This window comes from Sminthopsis crassicaudata, chromosome 4, assembly GCF_048593235.1.
Source record: "Sminthopsis crassicaudata isolate SCR6 chromosome 4, ASM4859323v1, whole genome shotgun sequence".
Lineage (NCBI taxonomy): Eukaryota > Metazoa > Chordata > Mammalia > Dasyuromorphia > Dasyuridae > Sminthopsis > Sminthopsis crassicaudata.
In genome coordinates this window covers 57,866,068-57,893,624 of record NC_133620.1, presented here as the reverse complement: position 1 = coordinate 57,893,624, position 27,557 = coordinate 57,866,068, and the positions used below count along the sequence as shown (strand labels likewise).

Genomic DNA, 27,557 nt, shown 5'->3' with positions numbered 1-27,557 from the left:
AAAAGAAACACCATCTTGGGTGTGAAATATATGCAGGAGAATTTGAAATAATCCTAGAAAGATGGTAATGGAAGACTGTCAAAGAGATACTAGACTTTTTTGAGCAAGCATACTTTTTTGATCAGACCTTTGCCTTAGAAAGATTACTGAAAGTTGAGTGGAGAACTGATTGGAAAGAGGAAAAACTTTGCAGAGCAGAGACTGAAAAAAATGGAAAGATACAAAAATGTTATAGAAGCAGAACTAACAAAGCCTGAGAGCTGATTGGATATAGGGGTGAGGTAGAGAGAAGAGTCATAAATCATGACATGTAATTACGATTATTGACTGGGACAATATAAATGAGGAGGGAAGATTTTAGTGAGCAAACTGAGGAATTCCATTTGAAATTTTATAAGAAATATAGAGAGCATTCCAACAGGCAAAGGCAAGAACAGAATTTAAGAAAGGGATTAAGGCTGGACACAGGGATGAGAGCACCCTGACTTGCATTAAGATAATTGAAGCCCATCCTAAAGGCACGTAATTTTGTGACTTTGGGGCTCCTTCTTGACTTTTCTATCCCTCATTCCCTACAATCAATGAACTGTCATATATTGCTGAAAGAAAGAACAAATGACACTGGAGAAAAAGTAAAATTATTATGAACATATGAAAATGGAAAGAATATAAAAAGGGAAATCTAGAACAAAGAAGAATCTACTATTTTGAGATTTCAAAGAAAAATAACTTGTTGAATTTTTTGTTTTTTCAAATTGTCCTAAAAAAATAGAATACAAATAATGTGTTTATACCCCCAAAAACTGAAATAAAAGGAAACATTCAAGCTGTTGCATTTGTATTATTTCACAGAAAGGTTATATAAAAGTAAACACAAAATAGGCCTGTATTTTTGGCTCCATAGATAAAATACCTTCTCTAGAAAGCATATAACCTTGTTCTTAGTTTCTTCAGAATTCAGACATTGTGGAACTATATCTTCATGGTTTGTTTCCTGTTGGTAAATATTTTAAACATGTGATCAGTACTCTTTTCATAAGAAAGTGTAGAGTAACAGATAAAAAGGGAATCAAGAAGATCTGGCTTCAAATCCTGTCTGTAATAGCCACAAGTTCTGTGACCATATTGTATAGAAACCTGTCTAACAGCATTAATGGTATGGGGAGTTCTTAGCTCTTTAAAAAGTGCTACAAAGTAAGCAGACTGACACACAGGACAAATAACACTGGGGGGGGGTTTCAAGTGTTAGCCTTCAATTTGTGATTAGGTAATTATTCAAATAATGCCACAGTAAGGATTTATACATAGTCTTATGATGCCTTTGGTTATGAAAATGTTTTAATGATACAATGAAATGACCCCCTCTTGTCTTGAGGGGACATTATGTATGAAAAGGTCTTGTAAAAGTACAGTAACCCTTTTCCACTAAATGTCTTCCCTTTTTATTTGCATAACAGCATATGTCTTTATGCAAGCTGATAACGGAAACTCCACTGTCTTTGTATTCTTGGTATCTGGAAAGGTTCCTCATATACAGGAAGTAAATAAATGCTAACTGAATGATGCCTTTCTTACTCTTCAATTTCTCTTCGTTCTTTCAAACACTTGTTAAGGTCTTCTTGTATGCAACATTGATGCTATAAGATTTACAAAGATACTGATATTAAAGTACCATCCCTGCTTTCAAGTAATTTTACCTCCTTTTTGTGAAATAATGTATTATTTGATGCATATATTGAATAATTATAGTCTATGACCTTTCAACTAAATGATATCTTGTCAATTGAGCTGTTCTTTATTTGCATGTGGTCTTTAATGTTTGTCAGTGGCTCTATAGGATCCAGGTTCTCTATTCCTGCATTGGGCAGCTAAATGGTGCAGTAGAGCACTGGGCTTGGATTCAGGATGACTTCCTGAATTTAAATCTAGCCTCAGATTCTTACTGGTTGTATGATCGTGGGCAAGTCACTTAACCCCATTTGCCTCAGTTTCCTCATACGTAAAAAGAACTGGAAAAAAAATGGCAAACTACTTTAGTTATCTTTGCCAACCAAGTCCCAAATGGGATCACAAAGAGTTGGACACAACTGAAAGAACTCAACAACATCTCTGCATTAAATGAAGAATGGATGGCTTTAAAAGCCAACAAAATTTGAAGCAGAATATGGGAACTTTCAATGTTTCCATTTGAAAAACAATCTATTCCAAGACAAAATAATTTTTACTAGTCAATCATTATTGGAACCTGCTCTTTTTTTAATGTGTAATAATATTTGATATTGTGTTTAAAAAAATTTAATTTCAATTCCAACTTTTCTTCTTTCCTCCAGTCACTTTCCCCACTTAATGAGAAGGGAAGCAATATAATACCCCTTAGACACAGAAAGTTATGCAGCCCAGAACTGGATAATGTCCAACTGGTTGCCAAATACAGCAAGGCCTTGAACCCACCTTGTGATCAGGTGTACAATACTCTCACCACATCTGGACACTGAGCCCACCTAGTGCTACTGCTGCTGCCACTGCTGCAGCCCCTAAGGCCCATTGTTGGTGTGACTTCGTTTCTGGCAGGCTCTCACTCACTGCAACAGACCTCTCTTTCCATCCTTCTATGTTGTCCTGGGTTGAAAAAATGGCTCCCTCTGACTTTTGTTCATTATGCTGCTTGGAATTCTATCTGACAAGCTTTTAAAAGTTTTTTGAAGGGAAATGTAAATAGAACTTGGGAAGTGTTCCCCATTACTCAGCTATCTTGGCTCTGTCCCTCCAAATATATTCTTTAAATAGTTTTTCTACTCAAAGGGATGCAATTGCTATTGCCTAATCCTACTTGCACCTCTGGTAGCCTTTATGGCCAAAGGATTTTATAGGTAAGAAGTCTTGCAATCTGTGGCTGTGGAACAATATTTATCTTAGGAAATAAATTAGACGTAACATGATGCTGTTCTAAATGGTGCTATGCTCTAAATAAATAAAAGATCAGAAACTGGAATTGCAAATGTTTATACACAACCCAAGCAATTACTGAAGACAGAAAGTTCTCATACAATACAATAATTATTCACTTATTTAAAAATTATCAGTGAACTCACTCAATTAGACCAGTCTTACTTATACTTACCTCTGCAAACTTGGTAAATGCCTCCAAAGAATGCTGTTCTATCAGCCAGTTCTTATCAGTTAGCAGGAAGGTAAAAATGCAAGGCAAACTAGGTAAAACTTTTTCCTGCAGGAAGAGAAGAGCTTATTACACAAAGAGTAAAAAAAAAAGATTTCATTTAATATAAACTCAACAATGAATCATATTTTTTTCATTTTTATTTTTAAAAAATGGAGGGCTAGTGTAAGCTGCACCATTTTCAAACAAGATTCTCAAGGAACAGAATAAAGGCTGTCATCAAAGAAATGCATGAGGGGAAAAACAGACTGGTTATATAAGGATAACCTGTGGAAAGACTGGTATTCTTGTAATGGCTAGAGAAATCAAGGAACAAGCTCATCTGATCGAATCCCAATGACAAACTCACAAGTGGGCAAGGTCAAAAGCTACACATGAAGGCTAGGTATTGAAGCCCTATGAACTGAATCTCTGAAAGGAATACTACATATTGAAGAAATAAAGCATCCATTTAAGTTTGTAATTAATTATAGTTTTGTTTTTTTTTTCTCCTTGGGGCAACTGGGGTTAAGGGCCTTGCCCAGGATCACACAGCTACAAAGTGTAAAGAATCTCTCTGCTGATACCATCAGCCCCAGGATGAAGGCCCTCACCATCTGCCAAGACACTTCTCACTGCCTTCTGATTGGCCTCCTGTCCCCGATCTCTCTCTCTCCCCTATACTCCATCTTCCACTCAGTTGTCAAATTGCTCTCTTGAAAGCCCAGATTACCTTTATGTTCAATCACCCCCAGTGGCTCCTTATTACCTTCAGGATTAAATAAATCTTTGGCTCCCAAAGCTTTCAAAGTTGGGTGTCTTCCTACTTTCCATTCTCCTTGTGTCTTACATATCTCCAAGCACTCATTGATCTAGGGACACTGGCTTTCTTTCTATTTTTCCAGAAGACACTCCATCTCCTAATAAGCATCTTCACAGGCTATTCCCCCCCAGACCTAGAATTCTCTCCCTCATCTCTGCCTCCTGGCTTCTTCTTCTTCTTCTTCTTTTTTTTTTTTTTTTCTGAGGCTTGCCCAGGATCACACAGCTAGGAAGTGTTAAGTGTCTGAGACCAGATTTGAACTCGGGTCCTCCTGAATTCAAAGCTGGTGCTCTATCCACTGTGCTACCTAGCTGCCCCCCCCTTCCTGGTTTCTTTTAAGTCTCAGGTAAAATCCAACCTTTTACAAGGCTTTCTCAATCCCTCTTAGTTCTAGTGTCTTCTCTTTCTGCTGACCTCCAATTTATCATACATATATCTTGATTTATACATAGTTGTTGACATTAGATTGTAAGCTCTTTGAAGGTGGAAACTGTATTGTCTTGGCCTGTCTTTGTAGCTTCAGTGATTGGTACACTCCAAGGTATTTAATAAATGCTTATTGATTTTGTATACTTTATTCTTTAGAAAAAGGAATGTACTCTATAATTTTATTACCCAAAGCCCAGAATGTTATAAAGGTTCTTGGAAGGTAAGTCAATAGATATTACTTTTCAATAAATTCTGTACTAAGAAAATAACTATTAACCCTTCAGTTCTTTCCTAGTCCATCATCATTGGGCTTACTGTACACTCTTCTCCCCATCTTGACCCTCTGATGAATTCAACTTTATCACCGTCCATTTTTCTTTCTTCTTTGTTCCTTTAACCTTACCATGCTGAACCTCAACCTTAGGTTACTCCCACAACCTGTTGCTTTCTTTCCTACTTACTCTCTACTGGAAAAAAAATTTACAAAACTATACTGACTAGGTCCTTTACAAATTCATGTTACACAACCGCTAATTGGGACCTCACTAGTATAAGGCAATCCTTGAATACCTCCCTAATTAACTTACCATTCCATTAACTACAATGTCTTTTTTCAAGCTGCCTCATCCATTCTCAAGTCTTATGTGACTTTCTCTATGCCCACCCTCTAATTTGACTGAAACAATCAGGCCATTCTCTGAGGCCTTCCTCTTCTTTCCTCTCCATTTCACAGCTCTCATCTCTTTTGTGCCACATCTCATCCTCTACCTATATATGCTGGGAGAAGAGGCCCTTCTTGTCAAGGAAACTCCTCCACAGGCCCAAGGGATCCCATGTCCTCTTCTTCAGTCATCTGCTCCTACTATCAATCCCACTCTCCCAATCTTCCATCTTCTTCCTGTCCACGTCTCCACTGCCTACAAACAGCTAGGAGGCAGCTGGTGGTGTAGTAGACAGACTACTGGACCTGGAGTCAGATCTGAGTTCAAAACCAGCCCCAAACACTTATGGGGAAATGATTTAATGTGTGACTGCCTCAGTTTTCTCAACTGTGAAACAGAAATAGTAGCATCTACCTGCCAGATTTGTTGTGAGGATCAAATAAGATAATTTTAAAAATTGCTTTTCAAATTAAAATACCATGAAAATATTAGCTATAATTATCATTAAGTCTCTCCTATCCTCAAAAAGTCTCTCATTTGATCTACACATCCCCACTAGCTATTATGCTATGTTTCTCATCAGTTTTATGGTTAAATGTGTGAATTGGTATTTCTAATTCCCATCTTCTCACTCTCTTCTTAACTGAGCAGTCTGGTTTCTGATCTCATTCAACTGTAACTGCTCTCTCTAAAGGTACCAATGATATCTTATAATTGATAAAGCACTGGCCTTTTCTTAATCCTTGTCATTTTTTACTTCAGATTCTGACACGGACAATCACCCTTTTCTCTTTGATACTCTCTTCTTCAGTCTTCCTGACATGCTGTCTCCTGGTTCTCCTCCTCTCACTGCTCCTTCTTAATTTCCTTTCTGGATCTTCTTTCAGATCATGCCTGCTAATCATGGCTATGTCCTCAAGACTCTGTCCTGGGTCCTTTTCTCTTCTCCCTCAATAATATGTCATTTGGTGATTTCATCAGCTCCCACAGATGGTTAAAATTGTCATCTCTATGTAAATGAGTCTCAAATCTATTTATCAGACCTTCCTTTGTATCCCTTTCATTTGGGACAGTGTTCAGCTTACAGAAAGCTCTTACTAATTCTTACTGATTTGCCTTAAGTTTTAATATCTCCTGTAAAAACATTTCTTTCTCTGAAAGACTTAGGAACACTAATTAATGCAATGACAAAATATACATCCAGAAAACTGAAGATGAAGTTTACTTTCCAACTCTTTCTGGAACAGTTAAGAAAATCTGTTGCATGATTATATATAGTAAGAGGTTTCTTTTTCTTTTTTGTTCAGAGGTTGTAGGGAGTGGGAGAAAAAGAAAATAAATGCTTGTTAATGTTGTAAAAGTAAGAAAATACTTTTAGTTTCTCCAACATATTCAATAAATCCATGGAATATTAGTAATATAAAGTCAAAAACTACTATTTATTATATAAGCATTATTCCTTCAAGAGACAAGAAATTTAAGATTTGATAACACAGAAACAAGAGAATTGTAGAATATTACCTGGATAGCTTGTGGAACAAAAATTCTCCCTAAAGAAGACACAAAATCCAGAATTGCCAAAAGGACATAGTCAGGAGGATCCAATTTAAGTAGAGAAGTCTGCAGGATTACCACCTTAAAAAAAAAAAAAAAAAAAAAAATCTGAGAATACTTATATACTGAAACCTTAGCTGATCACAGATCACTTAAGACTTAAAACAATCAATTCTAAATTTAATATCAATTTTATTATGTCTGATAAAATTATAGAACAAGTATTTTAATTCTAGAATCACACATCTTTATATCTGTACACACACACATACACATATGACATATATTATGTATACATATGCCAATTATATATAGCTTCTTAGATATTTATAACTGAATTGTTTAAAATCAAATGTTAATATATTAGGGGAATATGATATTTAAGTAAATTCTCTTAAAAATAAAAAAAATCCCATTGTGATAGAAACACTTCTAATATATGGATTTCATATTGTGTTTTAAGTAGTAGTACTCTATGAAACTCATGTTTTTAACCATATAATTTAGAAATGTTTATGTAACTATATTGTATATTTTTCAATATATTCAACATAAAAAGAACATACTATTTACTCCTGTACCTTTGGTTAGTATAATAATTTTTACTTTTTCCAGGGCATTTTAAAGTCAATGTTCTAGAGAACATTATCTAGAGATAATTTCAGGATCACAAATTAGCTCAGAACAACATTCAACCTAGAAATATTCCTAACATAAAAAAGGTAAATATCAACTAACAAGAAAAGGAAACTAAAGAAAAAGAAAAAACTGACATATAGAGTTTAAAAAAAAAAAACAAAAAAAAACAAAACCCAGGAAATTTAAATTATTTTCTTTTAAAGCATACAAGGGATAAAATTTAAAGAAATAAGAGAAAGGACCAAAACATAAAACATCTAAACCAAGGACTAAACTCCACAATCTTCCCCCACCCCCCTTTTTTGGACAAGATTATTAACTTGTAGATGAGAGGAATGCTTTAGTTACAGTTTAACATGTATTTCAGCAAAGTGCTCTAAAGTATTCCTTATTTTCTTGTAGAAGATAGAGAGAGGTAGCCTCATTGAGACAGCAATTAGATGGATTCAGAACTAGCTGAATGACCAGAATCAAACATATGCTTTTAATGGTTTGACGTTAACATGGTAGGTGACCACTGGAATGGTGCCCCAAGCTTCTGGGTCTGGACCAGAGCATTTTTGTCAATAAATGACAAAGACTTATCCAAGCCTGAGAGGGACAGCTAATACACTGGACGATGGAACCAGGACCTAAGAAGATTCTAACATACTAGAATGTTGGGCTGGATCTAATAAGATGAACTTACAATAGGAATAAAGTATTCAAAAAACTAACTTCCCAAGCCTAAGAGAGGTATGGTTCAATGATAGCTTCCATAGGGTTTAGTGGACAAGTTAGACATGAATCTGTGGTTCACGTGGTAGCAGGGAAGTCTGAAGTAATCTTGGACTGCAGTGAGAGGCATTCTTTTCAGAAACAGTCACAGTGGCTGGTCAGTCATATCCAATTCTTTTGGGGTTTTCTTGACAAAGATGATGGAGTGGTTTGCAGCTCCTTTTTATAGATGAGGAAATTAAGGCACACAGGGTGAAGTAATTAGTCCAGGGTCCCACAGCTAGTTGTTTCCCAGTCTAGGCCCCATACTCTGTGCTCTGCCTTAATAAGATCAAGAATAATGTGTTCAATTATAGATGCCATAATTAAGGAAGACTGCTGAAAAGCCAGAGAAATGTTGTTGTTGTTCTTGTTTGCTCTTCCTTCTCAAAAAGAACAAATGACTTGAGGGAGGGGATGCCATGACATGCAAATGAGGGAGGACTGGGCAAGGTCCTCTGCCTCACTTTCCCCTCCAGAGCCCTTTGGGTCCAGGGGCCAGATAAAGATCAGGACTCTGGAGATGGTCTGGATGCAGGCGGAGCTTTAACACATCTCAGCTTGACTGAGGCTGCAACCATTCAGTGATTAAGGCTGAGTAGCAACTAAGGCAAAGCATGGAATATATAGGGGATGATAACCAGGATGGTGGGGCCATGTTATGGAAGGAATAACTGAAGGAACCCTGGAGATTAAGGAAGAGCCAGACAATTATCTTATTGTAAATCAAAGGCATGCTGCAGAGGGATCGATCTTACTCTATTCTGGTTTAAGAAAAGACAAGCAGGAATAATAGGTGAAAGATATAGAGGAAAATGTAGCCTTGATGTTGGGAAAAACTAACAATTAGAGCTGTCCAAAAAATGGAATGGGTTGTCTTAGGACATAGTGGGTTCCCATTTATGGGAGGTCTTTTAAGTAGAGCCTAGAAGATGACTTTGGGGTATTTTATGGTAGGAACTCCTTTCAGGTATGAATTAGACTAGATAAATGGCAGTTGAGGTCCCTTCTAACTTAAAATTCTATGATTCTGTGAACTTTCCTGGTTGTTTCCTCATTCCTAAACAGGGGGAATATCTATAGTATTTATAGGAATGCTGTGAAGATCAAATAAGATATGGTACTTTGTAACATATATATTTCATATAAAATTATTAGCTATTATCTTTTCAATGAAAGCTAACAGGTAAATTTCTGATTGTAACTTAGTCATTAGTTTCAACTGCATGTAAAAAAAAAAAAACCTTTAACCAAAGCAACAAGCAACAAAGGCACTTGTCTTCACCTCTTTCTTCCCCAATGTGTCAGAAAGCAATAATTGCCCTCTCCAGAAGATGTCTTGTGTTGTTACCATTTTATTAAATATTAAGATACAGTCCTTTAACACAGAGCTTACTTCAAAGTCTCTTCTAAAGTGGTGGAAGATTTCATTTTGGGCTTTGACCAAATCCCCTTTGGATTCAAACCTGATCCTGACTTAGGGGGATGGATTTTCATGTGTGTGTCAATTGGTTTTAATGCCCTTCGGTACTTTCTAAAACACACCTGAAAATTCTATAAATTCTGGGCCCTCTAATAACTTCCCTTGTAATCTCCCACTGTTTTAAATCACCAGATGAAATAGAACATATCTGTTTCTACAAGGATTCCCCAGAAGACATAGTCATTTAAGCCCTGAAACTTCCCTACCCCTTTTGTACCCTATGAGAAGACAAGTTATCTAGGTTCAACTTATTCTTACTCTACACCTTAGCACAGAATTTTCCTCAGATTCAATGACCTGCAGTCTCTGATTGCTTGATGCTGAGGGAAAAAAAGTGACAGCTGACTTGGGACTGCTTTTGGGAGAAGAGACATTCACAGTACTATGTAGAAAATAGCTTTATGTGGAAAGTTGCCATAAGATTTGCAGAAGAGAGACGTAAAAGAGAGAGTTAATTAGCCTCTGAATAAGCAAGGCAAACATAATTTGAGGAATAAGTTTTCATGCAGTTTGTACAGAGTTCAATATGTAACCAAACAAAGTGAAATTCATATCATTCAAAATAATACTTGCTAAATCAGAAATAGACGTTCAATTTATTCAGGAACAATTTTCTTACCTGACTTATCAGCTGAGGTTCTATAACTTGTATGAAAAATCCCAAGAGAGGAAGTAAAAGGCTGAGGGTCCACTGAAGATAAGGCTGATTTGAGATCTTAACAAATAACAAAATGCAACAGTACTGATGATAGCATTTCCACTTAGCTAAGAAGAAAAGTTATTCATACTTCATTGCACACTTAATCTGGTAGAACCAAGAAAAAGCCAAAAAAACCCAAAAACAAAAACAAAAAAAAACCCAACCTAACAACAACAAACCTAAAATGTAGGAATTAAGAAGGCAGACCAATTAAGTAACCTTCCTTTTTAAAGCATTACTTTCTTGAAGTTAAAAGATCTTTAAAAAAAAATTCTCCAATTAGATCAGGTTAAAATCTATCATTAATTTTTTTCTCTCAGCTTCAAGTCTCTACTGCAACTCAACACAGAATCACAGTATCTTAATTAGATATTATCAAAACTGACCTCTCTGAACAAAAAAAAAAGAAAAAGAAAAAAAGAAAACTTAAAGGCTTGTTTTTTTCCTATAAGAAACCACATAAAAACAAATGCACAGTAGAAAAGAGAGCAAAACTGTGAGGTAAGTAGGTTCTTACATCTAAAAGGAGCCAATTGTTTGTCTATCACTCTGCAATATTATCTTTTCTTTTCAAAAATTTTCTTCCCTATAAGTATTGTATTGATTTCATGAAGAATAGAGGCCTAAGAGCCTTCCTCTTGGACTCTTTTGAATAGTCTGGTGAAACCTATGGACTTGTCAGAATAATATTTTTAAATGCATAAAATAAAACACACAGAATTACAAATGAAAACAATTATATTAAAGTTATTATTGTATTTTTGAAAATTAAGTTCATTATCTCAGGTTAAGAACACTGGTGAAATGTACCAAGGGACCAAAAAATGCTTACGATAAAATAGTGAAATATCGGAAATATAAAAATACTAATGCAAGAATAAATGTTATAAGAGCAGCCTATTCAGCAGCACCACAAAATATGGCTATATACCCTTTTTTCAAGAATCCACTAGTTTGGTTGGCTCTGTTCTCTGTAAGTGTAGGTAGTGGGCTGTGTTTTGGATCTGCAGGGAGGAAAGGAGGAGGGAAAATAAACTATCCTTTCCATTCTTTCCACCAAGTCTGGTTAGAACCTGACAAATGAAAAAAAAAAAAAAAAAAAAAAAAAAAAAAAAAAAAAAGATCCTGACAAATGCTATGGTCTTAGAAAGAAGCCTCAAGGCACTAAAATAGAGACAATCTAACCTAGCAATAACAATAAGGGAACAAAAATCCAACACCATTGTTCTTTCAGAACTGAAGTTTGTTTAATTATTCTTTTTTTTTTTTTTTTTTTTTTTTTTCCTGAGGCTGGGGTTAAGTGACTTGCCCAGAGTCACACAGCTAGGAAGTGTTAAGTGTCTGAGATCATATTTGAACTCGGGTCCTCCTGAATTCAGGGCTGGTGCCCTATCCACTGCGCCACCTAGCTGCCCCCTGTTTAATTATTCAAAAAAAATGCTAAGTTATTTCCTTACTTGTTTAACATTTAGGATTGTCCAGAGTGAACTCATAGTTTCCAGGATTCCTGCTTGTTGGCCCATTTCCAAAGCTTCACTTACAGAATTACACACAGTAAGCAAAGCAGAGAGTGCAACATTCTAAGAAAGGAAAGAAACAGCGTTAGATTTATAAGTCAAGGCTTTACCAGAAAACCAGCAGCCTGATCACCTCGACATCATCCCAAACAATATTTTTTTTAAAAACTATTTTAATATAATTTGGCTTCTTTCATAATTCTATGAATTTATTTTAATTTATGTACTTAAAATCATTTTTCTGAGGATTCCATGGCACACAAAAAAGTGAAGAATCCTTGAAACAACCAAGCATATTTTTTAGTCACTTTAGTCATAGATCTTTTACTGAAAACATGAAACCCTTGCTTCATGCTTCTAAACAAAAAACATATTTCTCTCTATTAGTATGAAATTAAGAACAGAAATACAAATGGCACTTCATTTAAAGAGGGTTCATAAGCATCAAAAACAAGCACAAGAAATTACAAGCAGCCTCTAACTTATAATATGCATTACAAAAGTTCATTTGTAATTGAGCTATTTGGAAGTCAGGAGTCATTTTCTCACATAACCAATGATATATAGATGTGGTAGTTGTTTGCTCAGGCTAGTGTGTAAGTATGCCTACTTAATACATAATGTATACACGGTACAATTCTCATCGGAATTGTATTTAGGCAACTTACTGGGTAAGATTGCCAAGCAGATACTTCTGGATAGAAAAATGTATAAACACAAAAATTTAAGGGGAAAGAATGGATTCTTTTTGGGAAATTAATTACATTTTCAATGATCAAGTTGTTCCTTGACACAAATGTCCATATTTTCAAAACCAATAAATATTGTCAGTGATGTGTTATGCCTGCAATTAGGGAGTTCTTAGAGCTCCATAAAATCAAAATTATAGGTAACCCAAAAGGGCAACAGAGATGGACAATGGTCATACATTACCAACAATGACATGCTCAATAAGTGACACAAAATATATAATTACAAACATGTATGATCATAAAAAGAAGTGGGCTGGTTATATATATACTAAGAGTGAGAGAAAATGGCCTGACTCTTACAATGGTATCCATAAAATGCTGACAGATCTGCAGGAAAGTCTCCAGCTCACTGCATGTTTCCTCCAAAGAGGATTTATGGGAAGTATGGAGAAAAATTACATGGGATTGTTTAGCTTATATCGGATTGCTTGTTGGGTTGTTTTTTTGTGGAGTAGGGAGAACACAAGGTTTTGCAAAGGTGAATGTTCAAAACTATTTGGAAAAAGAAAATGTTATTAAAATATTATTTATAATGATATTTTTAAAAATTACATAGGATTGAGAAAGCATGAATGGATTGTGAATTGAACCAGTTGAGGGAATAGCTAAGATCATAAACTTCAATCACTAAAGCAATGAAATACCTATTGTAGTACTAAAGACACTAACCACTCCATATAACCATATTACATAGGAAAATAAACTCATACATGTACATAAAAATAAAGTAAAGTGAAGAGGTTAGTCTAAAAATGATCTTAAATGTCCCTTCTGAGAGAATATAAGCTCTTTGAGGGCAAAAGTTATTTCATATTTAGCTTTTTGTATTCCTAGTGCCTGGTACACAGTAGGCACTTAATATATCTTTGTTGACTGATTCAATCTCTTAAGATGAATGACTGTACAATATGACTAGGTTATGAAAAGATGTTTGAGAGGTAAAAGAATGATGGAAATTTAGCATATGCAGCAATGATTTCTGCACAGTACACTTTAATCACTTATGTTAACAGATTCTTAAATGAACAAAATATTTTTCAAGTCAAGATTTGGGGTGCATCTTTATTATATTGATTTTCCATTTCTACAAAAAAAAATACTCCAAGTTACTAGCTGGACAGCCTCATTAGTCTCAGTCCAAATATTTTTCACTTTTAGACAATCAAAGCATATAGTCACTTTAGAAGGAACATATCCACTTTGTTTTAATCATAGGCATTTTTGTTAAAAAAATGAAAAATCAGAAAAATTTAAACCTTTTCTACTTAAATGACAAAAAACTTATCCTAAAATAAAGGAAGAACTTAATATTTATTTCAATTAAGAAAGCACTTTTAATCCATGATTTACTGGATTTATACAGAGTGATGGAACAATTAATAGAAGTCCCAACTAAATATGTCTACTGAACACTATATAGTTTCTGTTATGTTCCTAGGGAAATTCTAAAAATTCAAACTATTAAAATCCAAATTAAATACTTGTATGATACTATATAAAACACAGTCCCTAATACTTTTTTATTAAATGATTTTGAGTAGCATTGTCTTTTGAAAAGAACTTCCTCCATTGTATTGTCTCAGTGATTCTTTTTAATGTTTCTTATTTTCCGCAGTGATATCCTAAAAAATTAAGTTGGATGCAATTAAGTCAAACCCACCAGTTAGGTCTACTATTCAATTATCATTTGTTAAAAAAACAACAATAACAACAAAGGAGGAGAGGGAAGAAGAAACAAATCAACAATCAAAAATTTTCCCATCATAAAAATAACAAATTAAATACTGTGTTAAATTGATCCTTTTTAGATTTATCAAGAAAAAAGCAGACATTTACATGAATTCCTTAACAACCTAAGATGCTAAGAATAATTTCAATCATTTGCTAGCTCTTTTCTTACCACAGATTCGAGTTCTCCCAAAGTATGACTGCTGTTTAGCCATTTCTTACACTGTGCAATTCCCACCAAAGTAACTTCATTTGCTATTTTGCTCTTAAATTCAGGAGAAAAAGCCTTGAAGGAAATATACTGCCACAAAGGCAGATTCTCTGCTTCTTTAGGGGAAAATCTCTGGATAAATTCCATCTGAAAGAAAAATTATAAGAATGAATAACAATGTGGTCAATACATTCTTTTTTGTTATATATAAGCACTTATTGTTTAGCATTTCTAAAACTCCTTTTAATTAATTGCACAAACATTTTTAATAAAGACGTACTTTTAAAATAAAACTTTATGAAGCAAGACGACAAAAATTGCTCTCTTTTCAGCATATACTGCCTCCAAAAAAAAAAATTCAAAAAAGCAGTTGAAGGAAAATTTGTTGTAAATCTACTAGGTAACTTTAAATGCAAGTATTAAACTATTTGTCATACGTCTTAAAGGGAACAGAATGTCCCCGTATGTATAATAAAACTTACAAAATGTTTCCGAACTCTTTTTTTCTGGTATGATTGGTAGAGACATATATTAAATTATGTTAATAGGAAATGGATATTTAGCTAAACATCATAGCTGGTTTGGCCCAAGTATTTTATGAAAACCAGGTCACAAGTTTGATAGTGAAATAGTTCAATTAACTTTTTCTCTAGCCTATGAAACTATAGATTATATTCATAAATACATAACTTCTTCATATACGAAAATGTGGATGGCAAATCTATTCCATTACTAACTAAACTATCCAATGTATATTTTCTATTAACAATAGTGGTAAAACACCATGTTCACATACACATTTAATAGACCCAAAGAACTTACAAACAGAAAGCAAAATATTGAAATGAAAATCGGATTTTCTTTCTTTATTATAGTATAAATAGTAGACTTGAAATGCTCCATTATAAAATAATCTATATCAGATCCATCTTGACAGTAACATCCATTTTTTAAAACTGGTATCTGATTTGAAAACACAATCAAGATCTTAGGTTGCTTTAAACAAACAATTAATCCTTTTAAAAAAATATGGTAACCCTTTGACCCAGCAGTATTACTACTGGGCTTATATCCCACAGAGATCTTAAAGAAGGGAAAGGGACCAGTATGTGCAAGAATGTTTGTGGCAGCCTCTTTGTAGTGGCCAGAAACTGGAAATAAGTGGATGCTCCGCAATTGGAGAATGGCTGAATAAACTGTGGTATGTGAATGTTATGGAATATTACTGTTCTGTAAGAAATGACCAGCAGGATGATTTCAGAAAGGCCTAGAGAGACTTGCATGGACTGATGCTGAGTGAAATGAGCAGGACCAGGTGATCATTATATACTTCAACAACAATACTATATGATGATCAATTCTGATGGGTGTGGCCATTTTCAACAATAAAATGAACCAAATCAGTTCCAATAGAACAGTAATGAACTGAACCAGCTACACCCATCAAAAGAACTCTAGGAGTTGATTATGAACCACTACATAGAATTTCCAATCCCTCTAATTTTGTCTGCCTGCATTTCTGATTTCCTTCACAAGCTAATTGTATACTATTTCAAAATCTGATTCTTTTTGTACAGCAAAATAACTGTATGGACATGTACACATATATTTATTTAACTTATACTTTAACATATTTAACTTGTATTGGTCAACCTGCCATCTTGGGGGGGGGGACGGAAGGTGAAGGATAAATAAGGTATTAACATATTTGTAAGTTTTAACCTAAAGTTCAATAAAAGCAGTAGAAAAACTTGAGATGTCATCATATGCATAAGTACACTTAACCTAATATTTTCTTCTAAAGTGCAAGAAGTTACTTTAAATAAAAACTTTAATTTTGATAAAGAAACATTTTCAAATATCTTACATATATATATGAAAGGAAGGCAGGGATTTTAAGTGGACAGTTTTTAAAAAGTCATTAACTTTTATTATTATTAGAACAAAAGGTTTGGCAATTGTCAATGTTGTAAAATTACCCATGCATATATCTGGTAAGTAAAAACTATTATAAATAAAATTAAATAAAATAAAATAGGTTATAAACTCAGAAAAAAATATATATATGGTTATCAGGTGAGTAAAGCTGGTAAGTGATCGTGAGGCAAAAAAGTATGTTCTGATCTTAAACTAAGTTTTGTCTTTGATAGATATTTATTAGAAAGTCCCTCCTTTTGTTTCAAAGATTTTACTAATAAAAGAGGGGACATTGAGAAAATTCCTCCAGTAGGCAACATTACACTTATTAGTAACAACTGTCCCCTCCAGAAAATTATTACTGTTGTATAATCCTATCACTATCCTCTCAGTTACTGCCATCTCACAAGTTAGACTCAGTTCCTTACTGGCACTCAAGTCATATATTCAATCTGTGGCCAAGGTCTGTTGAAACATCTCTTGCATATATCCTTTTTTTCCTTCCACCATGGTGCAAGCTCTTATCACTCATAGCTCCTTTTCAGTAACAATCTGCTCATTTGTTTCCCTGCTCCAAGTTTCTCTGCAGGCTATCTTCTTGACTCCTCTGTCAAACTGATTTTTTTTTTTTTTAAGCACAGGTCTAACCATATCACTCCTCCATTCAATAAATTCACTGTTATTTCTAGGATTGAATATAAAATCCTTTCTTTGTTTTTAAAAGCCCTTCACAACCTGGTTCTTGCTATCTTTCCAATCATCTTACATTTTATTGCCCTCAAAGCATGATCAAGCAACTCTGGTTTCCTTGTCTTTTTTTGTAGAAGACAATCAATCTCCTAGCTCCTAGCCTTTTTTAATCAGACATTTTCTATGACTGGAATACTTTTTACTCCTCAGCTCCATCTCTTAGTTTCCATGGCCCCCAGTCCTACCAACTCCATCCATCCCAGCCAGTGCCTTTTAATGCATCATCCCTTTTATTTGTATAGTCATTTGCATATTGTCTCTCTTATTAGAATCTGAGCTCTTCTGAAGGTAGAACCTGAATGCTTTTTTTTCTATTCTCAGTTTAAAAAAGTTTTTTTTTTTTTTTTTCCCTATCGTCAGTTTAATACAGTAACTAACATACAGCAGGAACTTATTAAATGCTTGGTGATTGAGTAACATTTTTCATTAAAGACCCTGAAGGTTTTGCATTTTTACTTCACACAAAACTAAAAAGTTCTGCTCTTTGATTTGCCAGCTCACAGAAGATCTGAAGGTACAAATTAAAACAGAATTCAGGATGGCACACAGACAACATTGAGAAATGAAAAATGACAGAATGACAATGGAGGATACAGAAAAATACTTAAATATAAAAAAAAAACCCTCCCATAGAACAATAATCTGAATCCATTTAATACTAATAATACAAACTTACAAAAAAAGCCAAGGACAACTACTATATTGCAGCACATAGCAATGCCCTTACCATAAAGAAAAGGTTAATGATATTAAATTGCTGTTTAAGTAAACATATGTTTCAAATGTACTTTCATAAAAGATACTTTACGAACCTTGGAAATTTGTGAATTGAGAATCTTCAAAAATAGTGGATAAATAAGGTATTAACCTAAGTTTTAACCTAAAGCTCAATAAAAGCATTAGAAAAACCTGAGATGTCATCATATGCATAAGTACACTTAACCTAATATTTTCTTCTAAAGTGCAAGAAGTTACTTTAAATAAAAACTTTAATTTTGATAAAGAAACATTTTCAAATATCTTACATATATATAAAAGGAAGGCAGGGATTTTAAGTGGACAATTTTTAAAAAGTCATGATAAAAATAATTTAAAATTAACAAACCAATATTCACACTTAAGCGTTTTCTTTAAATGAATCAATATACTTAAAATTTGTAGCCAAGACTGAAATTTATATTTAAATTTAAAAAAGAATCATTCAAATGAAATTTGATTTCAATTCAAAGTAGTGTAGTAGAAGATAAAAGGGTATTGGCATTCTTACCTGATGGTGTGTATCCATGAGGAATAATAATCGTCTTAGTAGAATTGACAAATTAGTGAGCTGGTAACATTCTCCAGGGCAAGACTTAATCTTCAAAAGAAAAAAAAAATGAAATCTCTTTTTGCCACTATTAAATTTCTATATGGTATACAAGGCCCTAGATGAGTTGTAAATTAACTATTAATAACCTTCATATAAGTCAACTAAAATATCATTTTTTACAAGAAGGCTTTCTCAACCTTCTTCCCTCTGATTATTTTTTCATTTACTCTGTGTGTGTGTGTGTGTGTGTGTGTGTCTGTGTATAGACAGATTCTTATAAATCTATCCAAGAATCTATCCATCCATCCATCTATCTATATGTATTCTCAGGAGTGAGTAGTGAGTCTATGGGGTAGCTAGTGAAAAAAGCAAGGAGCTGGTAGACATTTTCTTCTGCAAGAAATTGCAAGGATGCCAAGTATGCATAATATATCTATTATAAAATATATACCTTGCTTGTCTATATTTCCTTTCATGCTGTCTTCCCCATTAGACTGTGAGCTCTTTGAAAGTAGGGCTAACTTTTTTCCATTTTCTTTGTATCCTAAGCACTTAAATGCCTGGCAAGTAGTGGATGTTTAATAAATGCTTGTTGGCTTGCTGACTTGTTGATTAACAGGTAAGGTTCAAAAGCAAATAAGTGTAAAATTATTCTCACTTAGAACTATATTCCAAGTGAAATTAAAATAATTCCTTATTTAAAAGATCCTTTCAGATCTTCCATTGCCATTGTTAAAGCACTTAAGATATACAGAGAATGAAGCTAGGTACTAGGAGAAAGAGTACTTAGAACAGAGTCTCTGCCCTAAAGGAACAATAATAATCTTCCATATTTTGATGGATTTGAAATCTTATTGACATAGAATTATGGCTAAAGACACATCATAACTGATCCATGCCCATTCACTTTCTAGGCCTGCTGTCCATCACCTTGCTTACATTCTCCATGGTGGTCTACCCAACATGCTGGGAGCCATCCTCTAGTTCCTTTGACATGATGTTGGATACTTAAAAAAATATCCTGATGAACATTGATTATTCTTCCTCTTGCTACATGACTTGGGCCAATCTTTACTAATCATAAACTTCTCTAAAGAAATTCTTTATACCACCTGTGTTCTGAAACTTTTTTTTTTTTTTTTTTGGATAATATATATCTATCATGAGCCTCTCTATTTCCCTTTGGAAAACCCTCAACTTTAATTCTTTGGAGACTGGTATTTTAAAATTTTTAGTCCCTCACTCCATCTCTGAAAGGATTTAAAAAGACAATAATTTCTTTAATGGAGAAGTTTTGGGGTCCCAAAGAAAATTCAGACCATTGTCCTATTCAATTTTGGACATAGTTCACTGCCTATGTGCAGTCTACCTAGGATACATGTACGAATATAACAAATTTATGAGTTATTCATTCGAATGAACATTCTTGTATGGACAGCAAACATTCTTCATTTTTCCTTGCTTAATTTTTTTTCTAGGATGTACAGTTAGGCCATAGTCCTTTTGAATAATTAAGAATCTCCTGAAGAAAACTTTTCAGCTTTCCAGTGCTTGGTGTAATTAGTACAACATGATCTGAAAACATGAGCATCTTAAGACTCTCACAATCAATAAAGAATCCCTGTTCCATCTGGACTCAGTGACAGGCATTTTTGCAATAGTGGCTTTTATGTCCCACTTAATATTTAAGATCAGTGATAAACAAAATCATCCAGTTATGTTTCAGATTTACATGACTTTGACCTATGTGTGGGAATCGGCTCCCACAAATCAAATGCCTATTTTTTTTTCCTTCTAGCAGTTAATAAACAACAAGCACAGTGGGATCTTGCATTCTCTTTATGTCAGCCAACTATTTAACAGTAGATATCGTCTGTATGATATTCCTTGTGAAAATCTGCCTGCTGCTTTTTTTACAACTTCAACAAGGATATATTTGATTCCTGTGTAGATTATTCTCTTAAAAATTTTATACAGGGAGCTGTTAGGTTCTTACTAAGTGCTAAGTTGGTACTTGACAATTCTCTAGTTCCTGCCTTTCCTGGGGAAGAGCTTGCATGCTTAGGAGGAGCAAGTTCATTGGTTGAAGTACTTCTTCCCAGAAGCCCTTGCATTATCCCATGCCCATTCTCTGGGAGGATAAAGAGGACAGCTGTGGAGAAAAAAGGGAGTCTCTGCTCTAGACCAGACTTGAGGCAGCTCTCTGCAGGAAGAGAAATCACTACTCTGGATGAGAGTTAACAGCAACTGTCTGGAGACAATGGTTCTCTACAGGAAGAAAAATCTGTCTGAGAGATTTGAGTTGACACAGCAGATCTCCTCCCAGAGAGCGATTGGCAGCTTCTGGAGACAACAGCACGTCACAAATTGGCGCCCAACGTGGGGCTGTTTTTCATTCCCTGTGGCAAAACTGTCCATTCATATCTTTTATAAGGCTCAGCCAAATTAACACTAGGCACTGAAAAAGCAAATCTTTTCATATCCTCCTTATCTAGAGGGATAGAATAGGGGGCAGCTAGTTGGTGCAGTGGTTAGGTGCAGTAATTAGAGCACTGGCCCTGAAGTCAGGAGGACCTGAGTTCAAATGTGATCTCAGATACTTAACAACTTCCTAACTGTGTGATCTTGGGCAAATCCCAATTGTCTCAGGGGAAAAAAAACTTTTTTTTTTTTGTACAGATTGCATTAATTGCTTACTTTGGGAAGAAAACTATAATAACAGTTCTAGATTATTTTTTTAAGTCTCATAACTTCTTTTCTTTCAGATACACTAAGGATTGATTCCTCAGCACCTTCAAAATTGTGTCTTCTGAAACAGAGCCCTCCTCTGGATATATCTAGTCTAGTCTAGCTGATCATATCCTTGTTTTCTTTAATGCTTTCAATTCTTAATAAAAAATATTAGAAACTGATGTAGTAATATGACTATGATGGTTCTATTGTTTGGATGGGGAAAAGAGTATGATAAAAACATATTTACATAGCTTTTACATATTTATTTTGGTTATCTTTCTTCAAGCTTCATCCTTAAATATCCTCAGAATGACTATTTTAAATGGGTCTGTTATCAAGTTTTTTGCAAAACTGTTTTCTCTGCACTACTCTGTTTTATGAACAGAAACTTCTTGTAACCTTATCCTACCTCCTCTATACTATCTTACAAATTAGCTAATATTATAAACTGTTGCTGCCTTTGACTGAATATCTCTTGCTTGGCATGGATCAAGGGTTTGTTGATTGAAGAATTTTCTAGGTTCTACTGGTTTCCTCATCATGAAAATTTTTTAACCAGGTAAATTTCCTTTCAAAATGTTAAAAGCCTATGTCAATATATTTGTAAACATCAAACACCTAAGCAGGTCAGATCAGAATTGCACAACATATCTTCTCATTTGATTTCTTTCAAGTTAGATACTAATGTTTACTTGACAAACCAGTAATCTAACTTGTAACAAGTGTAACAAAAAATATCTAACCAACAATATGGCTTCACAAGCAGTCAAATGTTGAAGAAAAAAAAATTGTTATACATTAATCAAGCCTTATTCTAATTGATTTATTCAGGTAGTTTTGAAATTTTTTCACATAAGTTTCCAAAAAGATAAACAAGGGTTTTCAACATCACAGAAATAAAAATATTTAAACTATAAATTAAATAAGTAACTAGCAATTTCTAAAATTCTGTCTAGGCCCAACTAAACTCTAGTAAAAGAGAAAGATCACATTTAAAAAATATTTTAACTGGTAACATGGTAGACAGCATGATGAGTTAGGAGCCAAGATCACTTGAATTCAAATTTGGCCTCCAACACATACTGGCTATGGGATTTGATTTGGGGGGAGGGGAGGGAGGAAGTAAAGTCATTTCCTCAGTTTCCTCAACTATAAAATGAGAATAACAACAATACATACCTCTCAGGTTGTTACAAAGATTAAATGAGTTGTTTAATTGTAATTATACATATATATAATAATTGTAAAGCACTACATAAATGCTAATTACAGTATTATTACTGTTATTTTCACTTAGGATAAGAATATCTACTTGTACCTATTCCTGTTCAGGAAACAAAAACTAAAACATAAAGCTATGAAGATAAATCTTAATTTCATGGAGAAAACAATCCCTGCCTTCCAAACAAACTACTTACGTGGGAATCAGTTTTATTTTCTTTAGATATTAAATGCTATAAATGCTCTTCTGTTTTGAGCTGAAACATTGATTCAAGCAAATACAATTAATTTACACTTGTGATACTACCAACATTCCACCTAAATAGATTAAAAAAAACAATTAAGCCTAAAAAAGTACTGTTCAAGCTTACAACAATAGCGCACCCTACACCCCCACTTAATACTAACCCCAAACCTCCAAAAACCGGAGACGGTTTAGAAGCAAAAGCAACAAACCCGAAAATCAGCAGCAGAGATAATAAAAAAATAATTATCATTTCCATAATAATTTTAGTATGGACTTTAACCATAACACACATATGTCTTTTTTATAACAGATTGTTTTTAAATTTAACCAAATGCACTGAACTGAGAATTCACCCTGTACAAACAAAACTGGTAGACTTCTGGATTTCCCCCCCCATAGTATTTGAAGGCTACAGGATTTTGGATTTAGAGTTAAAATAGACTTCAGAAGCCACTTAATCCAACCCCTTCTTTTTGTGAATTAGTAAACTGAGGCTGAAGTTAGTTGACTTACCCAGTGTCACATAGGTAATAACTGAGGCAGAATCTGAACCCAGGTTCTTTGACTCACATGGATTTGAGAAAGAATGCTTGATTGAATATTTATGAAAACTGTTGTAAAACTTCTCAGACAACAAATCCCTCATTTAAACTATTTGGACTTGGTCACCAAGTCTTAGCTGAATCCTCAAGTCAGACCCTTCAGGCCTCTTTCTCATTGGTGTAATTTTCTCTTAGCTTCCACTTGGGGCAAGGAACCAGATATGCCCTTCCTAATTTTCTGCTTAGTCCCTTCATGCTATCACTCCATTCCCTTACTTCTCAGTTTCTCTTATTATAGTTGTCTTGTCCAACTAGAATATAAGTTTCTTAAGGGGGGGTTGGGGGGACTGTCTTTTTGCTTCTAATTCTATCCATAGCACTTAGCAAGTACCTAGCAAACAGTAAAGCACTTAACAAATGCTTGCTGTTTATTTTTTTAATTGATAAACATATTGCTCTTATAATTTTTCTCAGGTTGTCGAAAATGTCTTCTGACAAACCTCCAGAGAAATTTCTTGCTTGCTGTCTTGTTTTTATGGGCATTAATTTGAAAATAACCTGTTCCTTTGCCTTCTAAATTTCTTTGCAGTTTTCATATTTGTATTATCTTTCATTCTACACTGATACTTGGTACTGAGTATCATCAGCATTTAGAACACTGTCATATTCTTGAAAATCATTTGGAAAATAAATTGAATACTTTTCTTTAAAATTCAACTTATTTTCTATTTTCTAAATTTGAATAATATGATATTTGATATATTTTCTCACTGAGCTGATATATTTCCTACTGAGCTGTAAGTTTCCTAGGCAAGGAATTGGGAGGTTTGGGGTAATATACCTTCCCAGACAGGTTCTACAGACATAGTAACTTGCCTCTCTGAGATAGAAAAGGACAAACGATTTCCATGACACTTTGTACTTTCTCCTAAAAAGAGAGTGAAGGAGAATTAGGAACTCCAGCAGAAGCAGCAGAATATACTCAAATGGCTCATTCTAACCACTTGTTCTTTGGGATCCTTGAAGTCACTAACCATTAAAGTATATGCTGTTTGAATGAGGAGAGTCATAGAATTCTTCAATTTTCTTTACATCTTGATCCCCTGTAACAGGTGTTGTGCATAAGCTGATATTAACCCCGATGGTTTTCTTGGGAATACTTCTCATGGGCACTATTACATGATATGATTAATGTCCCATTAAATAGTATTTGTAGTTAGACTTATAACCAACTCCACCAACTTCTTCATTTAGCTCTCCCAAAGAGAACATATGAGACATCCTTCCATCTAGTGGGCACTTTTTTTTGCCTTTGGGTTTCTTTTACAATAAGAATGTCTAGTTAAAAAGATTCAGTTGTTCCACCTATATGAAATTAGTCACTGGACAAGGATCTCAAATCTATATTATCAGAAGCTTTTATTTAGGCAATCTAAAAGCTATGTGACTCTTAAAACTCTGTTATTATTATTATTTTTTTTTTTACCAGTTTGCTACTATCACTGCTAAAGTGGAAAGACAAGGTAGGAGGGTGAGTGATGACTCAGAAATATTTTTCACTTTTCTTGGTTTTAGATATGGTGAAAGAATTCATCAAGAAGGAAGAAGCATATTGGTGATAAGGTTCTTCATACTCAGTTAAGCTGGTCTTCAGAAAGCAAATACATTCTGCCGCAAATCCCATATTCAAGGCCTTTCCAGTCAGAGAACCTAAAGTCTGTGCTCTTCTGGCAAAGCCTTGAACCTAAGGTCACCTCTATCCTATTTTGGAGTAAGAATTTGTAGAGAACCATATAGTCTAGTAGGAGAAAATGTTTTTATAATACAAAAATTATCCTTTAATCAATCAGTCCTGTCAAAATTTCCAAATAAGGTACAGAGAGCAAAAGAAAATTGTCTATTTTTAAAAAGCTACATAGGGTACCCAAAACTTCTCAGGATTTAAAACGGACTTCACTCCCTCAAGCTATTTTCTTTTCATTTAAAGCAAACATCAGCATAACTTTTATTTTCCTCCCCCCCCCTTTTTTTTGAACTTTTGTTTTTTTCAAATGAGCAAAGTTAAAAACTTAGATCATTTTTAAAGTTCATTTCCATTCTGCTCAGTTATTTTGAATTGTGCCCATCTAGTTATGATTCTATTTGGCAAAGATATTGGAGTGGTTTACCATTTCCTTCTCCAGCTCATTTTACAGATGAGGAAATTGAGGCAGACAGAGTTAAGGGCCAAACTCAGGGTTACACAGTTAAGTGTCGGAGGCCAAATTTGAACTCAGGAGTCATCATCCTGACTGTAGGCCTGATACTCTAAGCACTCTGGCACCACCAAGTGGCCATTTCTATATGAAAATTAGGTTAAATCTTATTTGAATCAGATGAAAAAGAGGTGGTTTTTTTTTTTTTTTATTTGTTTTTTTGGCATGCCAATTTCTGGTTTCTATTTTGCATTCAATTTTAAGTTCCTTTTCATTTAAAAAATTCATTTTATCCATGTTTAATTCATTCTGATCACTGTGGAAGTAAGATTTTCTCAATATGTAACAATTTCCTCTGTGTTCAGTCACGTTATTTCTAATTCTTCTTTCTGAAAAGGATAAAATTAATCATAGAAGAAAAGAACTCTGTAGTTCAACATGCATACTACTTCATATCGTTAGCATTCTTCAACATAAAAATAGAGAATAGAATTTGCATATCTAAATACAAATGGACTTATGCTACTCACCAAATGTGCTATTATGAACACATGATGGGCACAGAGTTCAGCAGTCCCATACCTGAGATACAAAAGAGAAATAATTCGGGCTCACATACTTATTAAGATAAGCAAGGAAATGAACTCTAGTAAAGCAACAAATATTTTTAAAAAGAAAAAATATTTTAAAACTTCAATCATTTCTAAGATGACAAAATAAGCTAAGAAATTTAATCTTGAATTCTGAAAGATGGCCTAAAATGGTTCTCTAACCTGCAACACTACTACTTTTTCTATATAAAAGATTAAACTTGAAATCAAAGTATCTTTGAACTGACAATTAATTATTGCTACTTATTCCTAGAAATCAATATAAAGACATGTCACACAGCAACTTTAGGTTATACCTTACCGGGCCAAGAAGCACCATGTATCCATAGCTAATAAGGTGGTAATCATTCCAGAATTAAGTACAGCATTCAATAAAATGGTATCCTAAATTAAAACAAATTTGTATTTTAAAATGTTATACATTGTATTTATATATCTAAGTGTATGTGTACATACCCACACACAACACATGCCCTAATAGAATGTAAGCTCCTTGATGGCAGGGATTGTTTCACTTTCGTCCTTAAATAGAATGAAGAAGGAAAACTATGGATAGAGGGAAACATATTTGGAGGGGCCAAAATGAAGATGCTTCTGGTATGAATGGAGAAAAGGGGCCAGATGCAACAGATGTTATAAACATATAACTGGTCCAACTTGACAAATGACTGAAAATGGGAAAAGCTTGAAGATGGCTCTTGTTACAGTTAAAATAAAGTAAACTGAGGCACAAAGTTCTAAGTATGATTAATTTATTAGCAAAGTGTGAATTCACCAATAAATAGGATCTCCTCAGGAAAGCTAAGACCCTGCATGACAGGAATGACAACTCTCAGAAGAGAGTACAGAACAGTTCGGGAGTTTGGGGAGTACAGAGTTGTGGGGAACAAGTTATGTTTAGTTAAAAGAGCTCACCATCAATGCGAGGAACAATATGATTGGTTGGAAATTGGGAACAAGGAGCTAGTAACTACTCCTATTTTTCCTCCTGTGATTAAGAAATTTTCATGGTTTGAGTTAACCTGCAAGGTTAGAGATAGTGGACTAGATTTTGGACAACACAACAGATATCTTTATGTTATTCATATTATCCATAGATGGATATATGAGGAAACAAAATGAGCTCTGTTTTAGACATAATGATTTTGAGGTGCTGGGTGATGACAGTACTATTTACATAGAGATGAATGTAAACTGATATGATCACCAATAGTTTCAGAGGGAAGAGGGTCCAGGACAGAGTCTGAGATTACACAAAAGTAAGATAAGTCTTTTCAGCTTGACTGTGAGAATAATAATTAATTCATAATGAAAAGTGTGTCAGCAACTGAAACCTGCCCCTGTTGTCTGATGTTTTCTGAATGCTGATTCACTGATTCAAATATGGTTTCTATATTACACATTTTCTATACAGATTCTACAGGCACTACTTTAATTTTAAAAACAGACTTCTCTTCACTGGTATATTGTCAAAAACAATTGTTTTTCCCCACAAACTATAGTGATAATTCTGAATTTTTTTTTTTTCCCGATGGGGAGTGAAAAAGAGGGACTATGTAGAATAATAAGTAATAATTTTTTTTTAAATAAGCATAGTTCTTCATTTCAAAAATTAGGTTTA

General features: G+C 34.1%; 1 protein-coding gene across 4 annotated transcripts in view; it reads right to left on the bottom strand.

Moving 5' to 3' along the window:
- Positions 1-27,557, bottom strand: part of FIRRM (FIGNL1 interacting regulator of recombination and mitosis) — a 64,275-nt gene that overhangs the window by 4,457 nt on the left and 32,261 nt on the right. For all 4 annotated transcript variants that reach the window (XM_074308313.1, XM_074308314.1, XM_074308317.1 and 1 more), the window contains 9 exons: positions 26,238-26,320; positions 25,856-25,907; positions 18,346-18,435; positions 14,373-14,558; positions 11,661-11,783; positions 10,123-10,218; positions 6,593-6,706; positions 3,122-3,226; positions 914-994 (listed from right to left, as the gene is read on the bottom strand). In XM_074308313.1, the coding sequence (XP_074164414.1) occupies positions 914-994; positions 3,122-3,226; positions 6,593-6,706; positions 10,123-10,218; positions 11,661-11,783; positions 14,373-14,558; positions 18,346-18,435; positions 25,856-25,907; positions 26,238-26,320 (930 nt within the window). The remainder of the gene's footprint in view (positions 1-913; positions 995-3,121; positions 3,227-6,592; positions 6,707-10,122; positions 10,219-11,660; positions 11,784-14,372; positions 14,559-18,345; positions 18,436-25,855; positions 25,908-26,237; positions 26,321-27,557) is intronic.